Here is a 16,196-nt window from a genome sequence, read left to right as displayed (position 1 = left end):
GGCTTACGATATTCGTACAACTGATGGCCTCCACAGTTTCGCGATAAAAGGAGCCGCGGGACCAAAAGAGAGGCGCGTTAGTTGCATCAGGGTGTATCATGCGTCAAAATACAACAGAAATTAATTATGTTGCCCTGTTTGTTTACGCCTGGTTCCCCCGTGATTCATGGTGAAGGACAGTGCAAGCCATGCCTGGAACTATTTTTATATTGGCAGTTGAGTGTATATTAGGGTGGTTCTAAAAACGTTTTTCGAACTACAGGGAAAGAACTCCCCCCTCCCAAGTTTCCATTTCTGGAGAAAAAAATCCGTAATTTTCTTTTTTCGAAATTCGAATATTAGCACGTGCCGCTGGGTACTTTAAAATCCCATTTAGTAACATTGGAAAATATTAGATTTTTGAAAAATTTAGCTCACACTTCCGCGTCTGATCGAAACGTCTCAAGTTTTTTAGGAACTGAAGAGGAGTCTATATGAAATAAAACAAAAAAAGAAACTGCATTTTTACATATGATTGTTAGTTTTCAGAAATTTCTGTTGTCTTTTTTCATATAAATAATTACTAATGGACAGTTTAAATATATCTTATGACTCTTATTTTGGTACATTTCTTCTGATATTTAACAAATTTCTTTTTTTTTACACAATTTTTATTTGCTCAAGCATTTTTCTTGCGAAGGCACAGACGGCCCAGAATTTGGCCCATAGTCGGCAAATATATTGCCGAAGCTCGGCTGCCATTGTCGGCCCAACATGCGGTATCAGTATTGGACCAAACTTAGCTGCCATCGTCGCGTCATTGCCGGACTGATAACTATGGCCTTGACTTGGCAGTTAAGGCATGACTGCCATTGTTGGCCCAACACTGGGTACCAATGTCGGACCAGTCTGAATGCTGGAGTTAATTCAAAAACTGATAAAAAATCATTGAATTTTTCTTCTACTACTGCTATAGTCTAAGAATATGACAAAAAAGGTATTTAAAAAATAAATAGTAATTGATTGCGAGTACTTTGAATATAAATATTAATAGTCCTGCTTATATTGAATACATATGTTACACATTGAACATCATATTACAAATAAGACTTCTAACGCTACGGTGTATCGAACCTATATCTATGTACCTAAATCTATCGGCTAGCACTCGGGAGTGCTAACCACTGCGCTAAACCGACAAGTTGAAACTCTGTGAAAAAGCCGTCCTCATAAGCTACAGTTCAGAAAAGTTAAAGTACCAAATTTTAAGCTCGGTTTTTAAAATTATTTATTATCATGCGACGTTATGTAAATGTAAAGTACACGAACTGTTACCAGAAATATCAATACAATAATTTTTAAATAAATAATTTATATAGATTACAATTTTTCTTCGCGTGATATTTTTTTTCTCCGTTGTAGACTACTTTACAACTTTTTACAATGACAGGAAAAGTAATTTTAAATAAACATTTAAAGTTTTTAATGACAGAACTTAAAAATTTCATCGTGAACTTTGTCAATTTTTCCATCAAATTTTTTTTATTTTTCGTCTAAGATTTGGTTTTTAGGTGTTAAAAGTTAAACTTGGCGCAATAAAGTGCCGATACTGCATCGGTGAAGAATCGGCAAAAATAAATAGCAAATATAGGCTGCCAGCACTGGCTTAACATTGGGCTGATTTAAATAAAACATGGTTTGCCGTGGTAAAAGTGACACTTGGCCCAGTAATGTATCCTCACTGGGCCAGATTTTAGCTGGTCCTTATACGATTATTTTTTACATTTTTTGGGAATAAATAATTGTTGCAATAATTTACATTAATTTAAACAATTAAATATGTTATGTGTATGAAAAAAGTGTACAGAAATTCCTGAAAATTAACAATAATACATGAAAATTTAGTTTTTAAATTTTTGGGTTATATTTGGGGTCCTGTGGGGCGAGAGGGTAGAGGTGATTCAAAAATAAAAGCTGTTAGTATGGTTTTATTTTGTATTCACTCTTCTTCAATCCCTGAAAAATTTGGCACGTTTTGATCAAACTCTGAAGTATGCGTTCAATTTGACAAAAATCCATTATTTCCCCTTGTTAATTCAATGGGATTATTCAATGAAGATAATTGTATTCTATTTTTAGATAACTGAAATACAAAATTACAGAGCAAAATTTTGAATGAATTAAGTCGAAATGATAGCTTATGCAGGTGGAATAAAAAATTCTTTTCAGTTTATTCCTCTATTACGTTCTCAGTGGAGCCCTCAATTAACACGGTCATGCAGCACACGCCAGTATCCGTTCGGAAATGGAGGGCCGGTGCAGTATGACGTCACTTCCTTCCTCGTTCGCGTTTAAAATCGATCCCCGATTAGCGAATTTAAAAAGATTATTGCGTCGAAATCAGCGGAAATTTAGTCGAACCTGAAAATTGAGCTCCCAAACTCCGCAGTCGCCGTCGTAGATTTATTCCGCGCAATTACCACGATAAGCGTCTACCTTTATAATTGTTCGTTAATGGGCTCTACCACATCTACCATACACGTTGGACGCAACGTGTACGGAGATCCTATCCGATTTTCATGCTTCCATTATAATCGGCGAGAGAAAAAAAGTTAGAAAAATGTAGTAACTTTTATTAAAAAATATAATAATCGTATCTGGGTCCCCTGGTGGAACAACCCCCAGAAAAAAGTAAAAAAAGCTAAAAACACGTTTAAATAAATATACAAATAAATACAATAAATTATAACCAAAAGTATAGGAAGATACAACTTCATCCTATTTTTCAGACGAATTTGGTACTTTTATGTATATTCCTGTATTTTATTGTAGTTTTAATTTTCTACAAGAATTAAAAAAAATTTACAACTACAAAAACTTAAAACTATAAGAATCTACAGGAATTTGCAGGTCTTGCAACTAAAAGTTGATCTTTTCCGACAAAAAATCCATATAGTTCAAAATTTGTTTTCAAATACACTCAACTCTCGATATAAGAATGGTTTCGGGACTTGAGTATATAGAAATCGATTGGACACCATATCATTTAAAATTATGTTATTGCAATGTCCTTAATATTTGTCTTAACTGCAAAGTATGATACTCAAGTTGGAATAAATTGAAATGCATTTTTTTTAAATTAAAGCTTAAAGCTTTTAAAATTTAAAAGATAATTTTTCGGAAAAAACATGATTTAAAATTTTTCGAGAAATCTATTGAAAATTTTGCTATGTTCATGGAAATCGTATTTTTGCTAAAATTTTTAGAAAATCCTGCAAGATTAAAAAATTGACCTAAAATCTCCCATATTCTTTTTTGAAATTTTTGGAAATCTTCTCAAGTATTCTTTTAAAATAAAATTTTAAAACAAAAGAAAATCATTCTTTCAAGGAATTTTCATGGAAAATTTGTATTTTTTTGAAACCTTCCAAAGTTCTTAAAATGCTCCTAATATATTATAGGTTTAGAATTAATTTCTTTTAATTAAAAATTCTAATATTTTGTTGAAAATTGAACTATTTTGTCCAAAATTTGTTGTTTTAAACTGATAATTTGAATATTCTATTATTGGATGAAAGCGTATAGCTTTTGTTTGAAAATTGCACCATTTGGTTGAAAATTGATGCATTCGGTTGTAAATTCGTCTTTTTTTGTAGAAAAGTAATCTTTTTGATTGAAAATTCAACAACTTAGTAGAAAGTTAAACTAATTTCTTAAAAATTCTTATTATTATTCGTAGATATATCTCTTTGTTTGAAAATTTAAGTTATTTTTAAAAAATTTACTTCTTTAGCTTAAGATTAATTTTTTGAACTGAAAATTTAAGTATTCTATTGTTATTTAAAAGTTCATTGTTTTTAGTTGAACATTTAACTACTTGTTTGAAAATGTATGTTAATTGTTGGAAATTCGCCTGCTTAGGTTAAAAATTCTACACTTTGAATGCAATTTTTTTCTCTTTTGACTGCAAAATCTTCCTGGTTCAAAATTAAACTCTTTCTTAAAAAATTCGTTTTTTCATGTTGTTTTAAAATTAAAATCTTTTGGCAGAAATGTGATCTTTGTTTTGTTCAAAATTCATCCTTTTTGGTTGAAAATTTAAATATTTCCTGAAAAATTCATATTTTTGGTTGAAACATCAATTATTACATTTATAGTTTTTGTTAAATTGATTTGTTTTTTATTTGAAATTAAAAGCTTTTTGATTGAAATATCACAAATATTCTTTTTGTGTTAAGAATGAACCTATCTTAATTAAAAATGCAACTACTTGGTTAAAAGTAGAAATTTTCCGTTAGATTTTTTTTTTAAAGATTCATAATTATAGTTCAAAATTCAACTATTTTCTTAAAAATTCAACTTTTTTGTTGAAAATTTAACTGAATTTTTCAACATACGTCAATATAAAATGGTTCTTCTGGATTTAGAATTTAAATGTCTTCTGAAAATTTGTCTTCTTAGGTTGAAAATTCAACTCTTTTTGGTTAAAATGTATTCTTTTTTGTTTAGAAATTCGAATATTTGGTTGAGGATTCAACTATTTTGTTGAATAAATAGCTTTTTTGGTTGAGTTCAACTATTTTTCGTTTAAAATTAAAATATTTTCTTGGTTGAAATATCAACTATTATATTTTTTATTGAGAATGAACCAAATGGTACAATAATACAATCATTGTTTTTTAAATGCAATTTTTTGAATGAATGATTTTTTAACTCCATAGATTCTAAATTCCACCTGAAACACTTTGCTTATAAAAAATGCTTATTTTACTATGCAGTACTTGCCTTAAACTCCACATTTCAATCGTAAAAACACTTTTAGCGGTGAAGGAGCTACAGGGTAGGTTGGTTCGATGATGGTGAAATCGAGAGAGACTGGTCGGCGAATGTATGTGGGAGGGGAAGGGTTAGTATGATGGGGAATGGAATATGGGTGAGACGATTGGCGGGGGGTGGGGGGTAAAGAAGTTAAAAAAATGGTATATGGTCGCTTAAGAAACCGAAAGGAGATTGTATTAATGTGGTATTAATGTGGTAGTGAGGGTAGAGGGATTGCAAAGGTGCGGAGTATAGGGTATAGACTAAGATGGGAAAGGAGGCAGGACTAATTATTAAAGAAGATATGAAAAAAGCATTAGTAATTTTTTTGACACCGACCAAAAAGAGAATGCCGAGGAAGGCAAGGGAGCTGTATTTAAGAAGTCCTAGGGCAAGTTTAAAGGTGGAGAGTGATAAAGTTGATAGGATTTGGGAAGTTCGGGCAGAAACAGAAAATAGGAAGAGAAAGAGAAGTTTAAGGGAGTATGAAGGGATGAGGAACGTGAGAGAAAGCCATAGAAGAAGTTATAAAATAAATATTTTCTGGGAGGGGTATGCAAGAGAAGATGGAATAGGGGTGTGGGAGTTCATTGATGAGCGGTTAAGGTAGGATAGGTTGGGATAGTAAGAGATTGGAAATGTAAGGTAAAGAAGGTGGGGAGTAAGGTAGTGTTGATGGGGGCGATAAGCTATTAAAAAATGTTTTTGAGTGAGAAGAGGTTGGTGTTGTAAGATGTATGTACAGAGATACATAAAAGAGAGGAGTAAAGGAAGAGAGAAAGAGAAAAATAAAGAATCACTGTTTTTTTATCTTTAACTTATAGTTAGACAAATAGTTTATCATTAAGTGTAAGCATTCTTATTTTACAATTTTTGATCCTTTCCAGCAATTTAAAAATATTTAAAAAAAATTTATTTTAGAGACACAGCAAGATTTCGTGCCTGGACTTTCACCTTTTATTCTCCAGTGTGTTGCTTTTGACAGTAGGCCTCGTTTTGGTGACATCATCTGTATGGTCTTTTGTCGTGAGACTTCCTCTGATTCACTTGGCACCGGAAGCCTTTCGGACAGTCTTCATTCTGTGCAGCTACAATCTTGTCTCTGGTGCTGCAACACTTCCGGCATCCTGTATGGCCTATAGAGCTCACAACATGCCTCGCACTCGGAATTCTTTGACCCCGGTAAGCGGTAAGAGAAACCCAGAATCGATCCTCCCCAATCCTCTTAAACATTAAAACAGCTGCAACAAGTAAATCCAACGATCTACTGGGGAAGGATAAGAGTTAAAAATAAATGCTACCAAATGCTTGGAACGAATTTGTGCTAGGTCGAGTTTTTATTTATTCAGAGATAGAGAGTGGAACCTTGGTAAGTCATTATAGACATTTTTCATTGCGAATCATTCACCGCACTCAAAAGTTCTTTAAATTTGTTATAAGAATTTCTTGTAATTTTTTCCTATTTTGGAGTTAACCTTTTTCTGTGCAGCGTATTAGATTTTTCCTTTACAAAAAAAATGGATATAATTTTATTATTGTATATATCATATGTTTAGTGATGAAGACTGAAGAAATTTCTCGCATACCCCTTTCGATTGAATTAGATTTTATTTGGATTGATTGCAAAAAACAATACAAAATTTGAATTTTTTTAAAACTCTTCTTATACTCTACCTATCTCTCTATCTTCTATCATACTTCTGTTTTAGCCACTCTTCCAATCTATCACTCTCTCTTTCTTTTTAACTTTCACTGTATTTTCCACCTTTCTCTAATGCTCTTCTATTACCTGTTTATGTATCTCTCTACTTCCCTTTCTTCACTCGTCTTTAACATACTCTATGCCTCTGTTACTTCTATTTTAATAAACATCTTGCATTTTCTCACACACAATCATTCTGACCCTCTTTCTTACGCTGTTCCATTCCCTTGAACTTTCTGTCTACCTGCGTTTTCTACCTTTTAAAATTATTTTCTTATATTTCACTCTTGCTAAATCTCTATCTCATATTCCTCTTATCATCGTTGCATTTTTTGAACTCTTTCATTGGCCTTTCTCTATGAATCTCTGCCATCATTCTGTATGTCCCACCTCTCCGACATGTTGCACACTCCGCCAATTTTCCTTACACTCTCTACTTCTGTCATCTCTCTGTATCACTCACTCGCCCAGTCTTTCTCATGTTCTAACCCTCTTCAACTCTACCACCCTCTCTTTCTATCTCTCTTATTTTTATTACCCTTCTTTCTCTATATATCTCTCATGCTCTGCAATTCCCTGACTTTATTTCTTTCTATGTATCAACTTTTTATACTTACTCTTTTTCAGTTTCCATCTTTATCTCTTTCTCTTTCCGTATCACATACACTTTATATTTTGTAATCATACTGCCTCTCTTACTCTCATTCTACACGTATACGAAATGCATTTTCTGTCCCTCTAGATATGACAAATAATATAACGCCTAAAATTGTGAGAAGGAAAGTGGTAAGACAGTATATTGAAAAGGGTTAGAAGTGGAGTAGGGGATTATGGGATATCTTGATAAGAAGCAAGGGAAATGTGTTAAAAGTTATTTGTGCTTAAGGCTGACAAATGGCGGGGTGAGAAGGTTTAAAGCAAACGTGAGGATATATGTGTATAGATATGATAGTAAGAGGGTGGAAGTGCAGTGAGCAAGAGAAAAGGGGCTAAGGGGAACGTGTAAATGGGGTATTAAGGAAACTGACAATAGGGATGAGAACATATGGGGGGGGGTTGAGTTGATGAAAAGAAAAGATGGAAAAGGGAGTATTGATATAGCGCTTGAGGGGATAAAGAAAGAGAGAAAGGTAGAAGATGTGTGTATGTCTATTAGGGTGTTTCAAAAAACGCTTTCGAGCTACCGGGCAAGTCGCCTCCTCTTACAGTTTCCATTTCCGGAGAAAGAAAATCTGTAATTTTTTTTTTCGAAATTAAAATATTAACCCGAGTCCAGTCAAAATTTTTATTGAGGTGTTGTCAAACGTTAAGGGGTTCTTACCTGACTTCTAAACTGCTTTTTCAAAAAATAGACTGGAACGCCTCTCTGACATGTTACCTCGATGATATAAGGCGGTGCGGTGGCACGCGGGTTTCAAGCTTAAAGAACGGCAGCTAACGTGATTTTCTTTTTACGTGTGAAGCGTACCATATATGGTACTTTGGGCGGGTTCGGGTAAACATGTCCCACCAGGAAATTTGAAATCCCATTTAATTTACATGGGGCTATTTTAGATTTAAAAAAAATTTAACTCATGTTTCAGGGTTTGGTTGAAACGTGCCTTTTCATACAAATAATTACTAATGGACTATTTGAATATCCCTAACCACCTTTTCAACTATTTGTAATTGTTTAAATAAATAAATCCTATTTTAACGATTACTTTTTTCAAAAAATGTAAAAAATAATGGTATTTTCGGAATGAAATGTAATCGTTAGTCATTGCTTTGAGTGTTAACATTTTTTAAAAACATTATGTAACTATGTGAACAAGTAATTATTGTTCATATTTTAAATTTCTAAAAATTGAGCAAGAGATGTTCTCTTTCTTCTCAATCTGGTATCATATGATACTTTTTGGTGAATAATTACATAATTTTGATACATTTCTTGTACATTAAAGATTTTTTAATTGTGTAAACAAGTATAATTTGTTTGAAAAATTATTTTTTCAAAAATATTCTAAAAATAGTAATTTTCGAACTAAACATAATATTGAGTGATTTCGAGTAGTAATTACTGCTAACAATGTCATGTAATTGTTGATACAATTAATTATGTTTTTTTTCTAAATATTCCTTAAATTGAATATGGATGGACATCTCTGCCTCCATTTTTAGTAATTTCGAAAATAAACAATAAATCAATGTTTAAATAACGACCAGTTTTTAAACAAATTTGCTACTAAAAAAATGATCAACTATTATATTTAATTCAGAAAATACGATAATTTTTTTAATTATATGGGAATGAATAATTGTTTAAATAAGTTACTTTATTTAAGAAACTAAAAATTGTTTAGAAATTATAAAGGATATCAAAATTGTGCATTACTTATTATTTGTATCGAGAAAGACGACAGAAATTGCTAAAAATTAACAATAATACGTAGAAATGTACTTTCTTTATTTTTGGGTCATATTTGGGGTGCTGTGTGTGTTTGTGGGGGGGGGGATAAAGGTGCGTTAAAAATGAAAGTTATTAGTATTGTTTTAATTCGTAGACACGTCTCTTCAATTCCTAATAAACTTGGCACGTTTCTATCAACTCCTAAAGAATGAGTTCAATTTTTCGAAAATCAATAATTTCTTCATGTTAATTGATTGGCATTGTAAATGGATAGCACGTCTTAATATTTGAATTTGGAACAAATTTAGCATTTTCCTTCTCCGCAAATGGGCAGTTGGGGCGAGGGGGGGAGGGGGTACCTTCTAGAGTGCAAAAAAATTTGCAATGGATTTTTGGTCCATATGATTAGTCCAATTAGTCTAAAGTTTACAATTATGGTCCGAATTAAAACTTGGTAAAAAAAATTAAAGTTACCAAAATTTCAAAGAGGTACCTGACAGTTTAGTTTTCATTTAATTAATTTTTTACTTAGCAACAAAGTTGAAATTGAAAAAAGGGATTCCATTTTTTGAAACTACTTAAATTTATGTAACGCATCATAATATCAATAAAGACACTACTTATACATAATATCCAGCAGATTACAATAGTAATTATTTTTTTTTAATAATATATTAATGACGAAAAGTGCTACTCTAAGATTAAAAATGCTTGGAGGCCTTATTTTTAAATTTTTTGTTGGGATTATACATATAAACAATGCTTAGTTACTTTTTTAAAATCTAAATTATTTTTTAACATTTTAAATAATTTTAATAAAAACATGTATAGCTAAGCCATTTTACTCTAAATATTTTGTTCTTTATCAAAATTAATGAAAAATTGTTTGACAATAAATATGCTCGATTTTTCAATAGCCAAAAATTGTTAACTGCTTAAATAAATTTGATAATCTAATACATATTTTCGTTTATTTTTGTCCCGCAGATTTCATTTATTCACCGCACCTAACTCCAATTAACTTGCAAAAATCTTTTCTTTATGATATTTGATCAAACGAAAATAAGTTTTCAGTTTATAAACAATTTTATAAAAACTTCAAAAATTGACTATTTTGCAAGTAATGGATGTAATTTTTTTATGAAATAGACAAAAGAAAATACCCTATTTATTAGGAGAATTTTTCAAACGATATCATTTGTTATTTAGTTCAATACATTTTATTAAAAAATTCAAATTTTCATCTATTTTAAACAGGAAGCATTCGTTTTTATCCTTAAACTTGAAATTAGTCAAATACAGGATAGGCGTCGTCAGAGTATAATAAAGATTTTGTTTTGTAATTTATTGTAACTTATTTCTTTTAATTCCTTATGATTTTGTTGCTGACTTAATGAAAATTTGTATTGATCTTTAGCTCAAAGAAACGATTACAAACATTTTAATTAATTAAATTATAAAGCCAGAGAAAAGCACTTTCTAGTTCTTTAAAATATTTTATAATTTCTTAATAACCGAATTTGTTTCGAATCGAGTATACACATAGTGGGAAAAAAGCACCTTTTTGGACAAAAATCGACCGACAGTGCAATTCTTAACGGATTTTGATGTTTTTTTTTAGAAATGACCGTAAGGCTTCCAGTTATAACAAGTAACTGCGGATATTTTAATTCGACGTCACGTACATTTTTTATTGAACAACAAAGTTGCAGCTTTTTGTTGCTAAACTTTTCTGTGATACCATTTTTTCTAAGACTTTCAAATTTATTAAAAAAGATAAAAAATCAGTGAAATAAGTAACTAAAAATAATTTCCAGTGGATAAGAGTAACTAAAAAAATGATTAATAATGTTATAAACAAATTAATTCACAAAAGTCATTTTTTCGTGATTCGCTAAGATTAGCTAATTTTAACCCATAGATTTTGTATAAAGTATCACACATAATGATGCGCGCTTAAAATAAGTTAGGAATAGATAATAATTGCCATTTATTTAAACAATATTTATAAACAAATTCACATTTTGACTATTTTTTCATGAATATGATTGATTTTTTTGCGGAATCAATGTAAAATGTCTTGCAAAAGACTCTTTGCTGACATATTTTTAATAGTGAGAGAAACTGGTAATTATTTTTAAAAAATTTATGAACAAATGAACATTTTTACCATTTTTTTAATAGGCTAGATTCTTTTGCAGAATGAACTGAAAATGTCTTGACAAAGACTGCTTGCAAATAAATCTTTCTTGAAATAAAATAAAACAAATGAAGCAAACAAAATCAGGAACGACTTGAAGTTGCTGCAGCTACAAATAAATTGTTTTTGGTATCAAATATACCTAAAAACAGTTGAATGTAGTAGGAGCAACTTCAAGTCCTTGTTGATTTGTTTTTCTGTTTTTTTTTATTTTGCTTCATGGAAGACGTTCACAAATAGACTGCGTATTTCTACGGAGATATTGAGGGAATCCTGCGAAGTATTTTTTAACATGGAATACAGAATAAAAAATCAGCACTTATGTGGCATCATTTGGAATAGCGATCCACAATCAAAATGTTACAAAGTAGATTTGATTTTGGATAATATTAATGCTACGTCTTCTCTTGATGAAAGTCAGTTAATGGTAATAAGAAAAAAATTGGTTGACTCTTTTATGCCTTTGTATAATAGAAAATAGAAAATTGTCTATAGGAAAAAAGCATTGTTTGTTCAAAATCATGCTGCATTCTTAGAAGCAGGGTTCAATGTACCTTTTCCTTGCCCACCTATCCAAACAAAAGGTTTAACTAATGTGCTAAAGAGAGGAAGACCACGATTATCATTTGAAGATGGATTCGAAAAGACGAAGAAAAGGCGCGTCCAAGAACTTGCTTCAAATTATAGCAAGTAAGAATTATCTAAAGTACTTTCATTGATCAAAATGAGTCCGATAGCGAATCTGGGACGCAGTTTCGTAAGGAAGATGATGACGAGAATAAATTGCAAAGAATCTTAGCGATGTACGTGGATTTACGTCTGTAGAAGAGGAAATACGAAAAGCTAACAAAGTACAGTGAAGAAATAACTGACAATGATTCATATTCGCCGTATTTAAAGATCTCCGAAGCGAAAAAAGCTTGTTATCCAGGAAATGGTAAGCATATAGAGACATCTAATTTAGGAGCAAGTGTCCATTTCATAAGTTTACTGGGTCATATAGTTAAGCGAATCTTGTTGCAAATGAAAAAAGATGATCTCGCTAATCTTTTTGGTAAAAAACTAGTGCTCTTTGGAAAGTGGGGTATGGACGGTGCTTCTGCGCATCAGATGCCACGGCAAAAGTGGTCAAAGAAGAGTGATGATGTGGATGCAAATGATGAATCTTATAACAGTGATTCTGAGAGTGAAGAAAACATCAGCTATCACAAGAGCCTTTTCATGGATAAATCTTTCTTTTTCATTTCCTTTGTCCCTCTTCAATTAAAAGCCGATGATGATATTATTTGGACGAACAAAACACCTTCATCTGTCAATTTCTGTAGGACCATAAAATTTACTTTCCTTAATGTAACTGATTCTCTTGTAAAGAAAGAGTATAACTATCACATAGAGCTGCTGGAAAAAGTTCGTACCTATTCCATTGGTGTCAGTGGAATATGTTTTGATATCAGCTTTCACTTGAAGTGTACGATGATTGATGGAAAGGTATGTAATATCCTAACTGGACAGAAAGCATCTTCTCGCTGCAATATTTATGGAGTTGGATCAAAACCTGTTAATAACTTACCATCTGTAGCCAAAATTCCATGCAATGAGGCACATTATAAATTTGGTCTCTCAACGTTGCATGCCTGGATTCGTGTTCTGGAATACTTGTTACATGTTTCCTACAATATGGATTTTAAAAAGTTTTCCGCAAAAAAGGAAGAAAAGGAAATGAAAAAATCAAGAAAGGAACGTATTCAGATACAATTAAGATCCAAACTGGGTTTAACAGTTGATGTGGTGAAGCAGGGTTATGGAACAACAAATACCGGAAATGTTGCCCGTTCCTTTTTGGGAAAAGTTAAATCGGTTGCTAAAATAACCGGTTTGGATCAAGATTTGATCACCAAATTCATACTATATATTACAAGTTATAACGTGCGGAATGGTAGTTAATTGTGCGAAATTGAAGACTTACTGTTTGGAAACCGCTGATCTTTGCATAAATCTCTATCCTTGGTATAAAATGCTACCATCAGTACATAAGCTGCTTATTCACGGAAGTGATATAATTCAATCTTTTGAGCTACCAATCGGTTGGTATTCAGAAGAGTCGCAAGAGGGAAACAATAAGATCTTTAGAAAAGTTAGAGCTAATAACAGCAGAATGTCTGACAGACAAATGACGAATCTAGATGTTCATCATCTTCTGCTCCATTCGGACCCTTTGATAAGCAGTTATAGAAAAGTAGAATCCAGGAAGATGAAACCTCTATCAGAAATGGCTGAAAGCATGACAATCTCCATGGAGTGAGCTCGATTCTTACTTACTGAAGCATAAATGCAAACCTAAAAACCGCTTTTTTCAGGGCCACATGAGTCAAAAATGGCTGAAAGTATCACAATCTTCAATAAGTGAGCTCGATTCTTACTTACTGAAGCACGAATGCCTACCTGAAAATGGCCCTTTTCAGGTCCACATAAGTTAAAAATGACTGAGAGTATCACGACCTCCAATAAGTGAGCTTGATTTTCACTTACTGAAGCACGAATGGCTATAAACAATATGACAGCAAGGATTCTTTAGCAAAACATTTCAAATTGATTCCGCAAAAAAAAATCAAGCCTATACATGAAAAAATGGTAAAAATGTGCAATTGTTTATAAAAATTGTTTAAATAATTATCAGTTTTTGTCACTATCAAAAATATAATAGCAAAGAGTATTTTGCAAGACATTTCGAATTGATTCCACAAAAAAATCAAGCCTATACATGAAAAAATTGTCAAAATGTGCATTTGTTCATGAACATTGTTTAAATAATCAACACTTTTTGATCACTATGAAAAATATTACAGCAATGTGTCTTTGGTAAGACATTTCAAGTTGATTCCGCAAAAAAAATCAATCATATTCATGAAAAAATAGTCCAAATGTGCATTTGTTTATAAAAATTGTTTAAATAATTGGCAATCATTAACTATTTTTAACTTATTGTAAGCGCACATCATTATGTGTGATACTTTATACAAAAGCTATGGGTTAAAATTAGCTAATCATTACGAATCACGAAAAAATTACTTTTGTGAATTAATTTGTTTATAACATTATTAACCATTTTTGTAGTTACTCTAACTCACTAAAAATTATTTTTAGTTACTCATTTAATTGATTTATGACCCTTTTTAATGAATTTGAAAGTCTTAGAAAAAATGGTATCACGGAAAAGTTTAGCAACAAAAAGTTGTAACTTTGTTGTTAAATAAAAAATTTACGTTAAGTCGAATTAAAATATCGGCAGTTACTTGTTATAACTGGAAGTTTTACGGTCATTTCTATAGAAAAACATCAAAATCTCTTAAGAATTGCACTGTCGGTCGATTTTTGTCCAAAAAGGTGCTTTCTTCACACTGTGAGGCAGTCCATGCTCAAGTCACAGAGTCATGTCTCTCTCAAATATATGCTGATTTATAAAGAGAATAAGACTACAGATATTACACAATTTTTTAAATAATTTGCTTCTCCGTGAATTGTGAAAAATTTTATTATTCTGCAATTGTTGTAAAAATTGCTCTAAGAAAATTATGGTTCTTTTTACATTCTCATCCTAATGAGAAGGTATTGGTTTTATGTAAAATTTCACTTTGTCGGTTTTCATCAAATATCCACGTTTTGAGATCCCCTCATTCAGAAAAAACGATTTTTAAAAAGGTGTTTGTCTGTTTCTACGTCTATCTGTATTCTGTAAATGTTCATGAAGCAGCTATTTTGGATAAGAATTCAGCAAGTGAGCGGGTTTTCAAAAATGTTAAAACCACTTTTTTTGAAGATTTAAAAATTCTATCTACGTTTATTCATAGTATTTTTTTAATTTTGTTGAAAATTCTAAATTTGATCGTAACAAAAATAATGAAAAATAAAAAATTGAATTTTTTGGTTAAACTATGCAAAATACGAAAAAAATAAGTAAGCTATAATTTCGTGCCCTGGAAAGATCTACAATATTGTTATTTCGTATTCGATAGGACGCGTAGTTTCTGTTTTTAGTCGTAAAAACATTAAAAATAAAAAACTAGAACAATTTTGGACTAACGACACAAGCTACGAAAAAAATGAGACAAAACTTGTTCATCCAAAAAGAGCTACAAATTTTTAATAATTATTTTTTATAAAATGCACGGTTTTTGTTTTACGAGTAAAAAAAATATTTAAAACAAAGTTAATTTTTTGACTAACGAAACAAGCTATGAAAAAAATAAATAGACAAAAGTTACGCTGCCAAAAAATATCGGAAACTCATTGAAATTTTGCATGAATAACTTTTGATAGGATACGAAGTTTTTGCTTTGGTCGTAAAAAATAACATTCGAATTAAAAAAATTAAATTAAAAAAAAACGACACAAGGTATGAACTAAAATTAACAGACCAAAGTTGTTAGCCTAAGAAGATCTATAAATTTATTATTAATCATTTTTAGACAGGACGAGTGAATTTTCTTTCAATCGTAAAAAATCAGATTAAGAATAAAAAAATTAAATTTTTGGAAAAAGGACACAAAAGACAAAAGATGACATAGGTTCCTATATAGGATCATATAAAGTTTACTGTGTATAGGACCCTCTACAGGGTCCTATATAGGTTCCTGCTTTAGACCCTATGCAGATGCGCAGTAGGTTTTCTTTAATCGTCAAAAACAAGTTTAAAAGTATTTAAAAAATCATAAAAACAAGGAAATAAGAATTAGTATGATTCAGTTTAAATGCATATTATGAATTGTAATGATATAAATTCATTTAAATGATACATTTTTCAGCACAATATAGAATATAATTTAAAGCAAAATATGAAACAGATATTAAAATAATAATGATAAATACAATTTATGCTATATTTTGCAATATCTGAATAAGCAATACGAGGCAGAGTTACATAAAAGATGTATTATATTTGATGTAAAAGTGTCAAGTATAATGTAGAAAAGTTGACATTGTGGACAAAATCGAGTGCGAAGCACGAGATACTAGGCAGTCTGATAAGTCCCTGAAAAATGAAACACGGAGACGTTTTTTTGGTCAAAGTCGGTTTTATTTTTCAACATACTCTCCTTTTAGGTCGATAC

At 31.1% G+C, this 16,196-nt stretch overlaps 1 protein-coding gene across 1 annotated transcript in view; it reads left to right on the top strand.

Moving 5' to 3' along the window:
• The window catches only part of LOC117173868, a 216,578-nt gene that overhangs the window by 34,935 nt on the left and 165,447 nt on the right, over positions 1-16,196 (top strand). The window contains exon 2 of the mRNA XM_033362514.1: positions 5,719-5,979. Within this exon, the coding sequence (XP_033218405.1) occupies positions 5,719-5,979 (261 nt within the window). The remainder of the gene's footprint in view (positions 1-5,718; positions 5,980-16,196) is intronic.

This window comes from Belonocnema kinseyi, chromosome 5 (assembly GCF_010883055.1).
Source record: "Belonocnema kinseyi isolate 2016_QV_RU_SX_M_011 chromosome 5, B_treatae_v1, whole genome shotgun sequence".
Taxonomy (NCBI): domain Eukaryota; kingdom Metazoa; phylum Arthropoda; class Insecta; order Hymenoptera; family Cynipidae; genus Belonocnema; species Belonocnema kinseyi.
The sequence above is the reverse complement of the archived record's forward strand: the minus strand, read 5'-3'. Positions and strand labels throughout refer to the sequence as shown.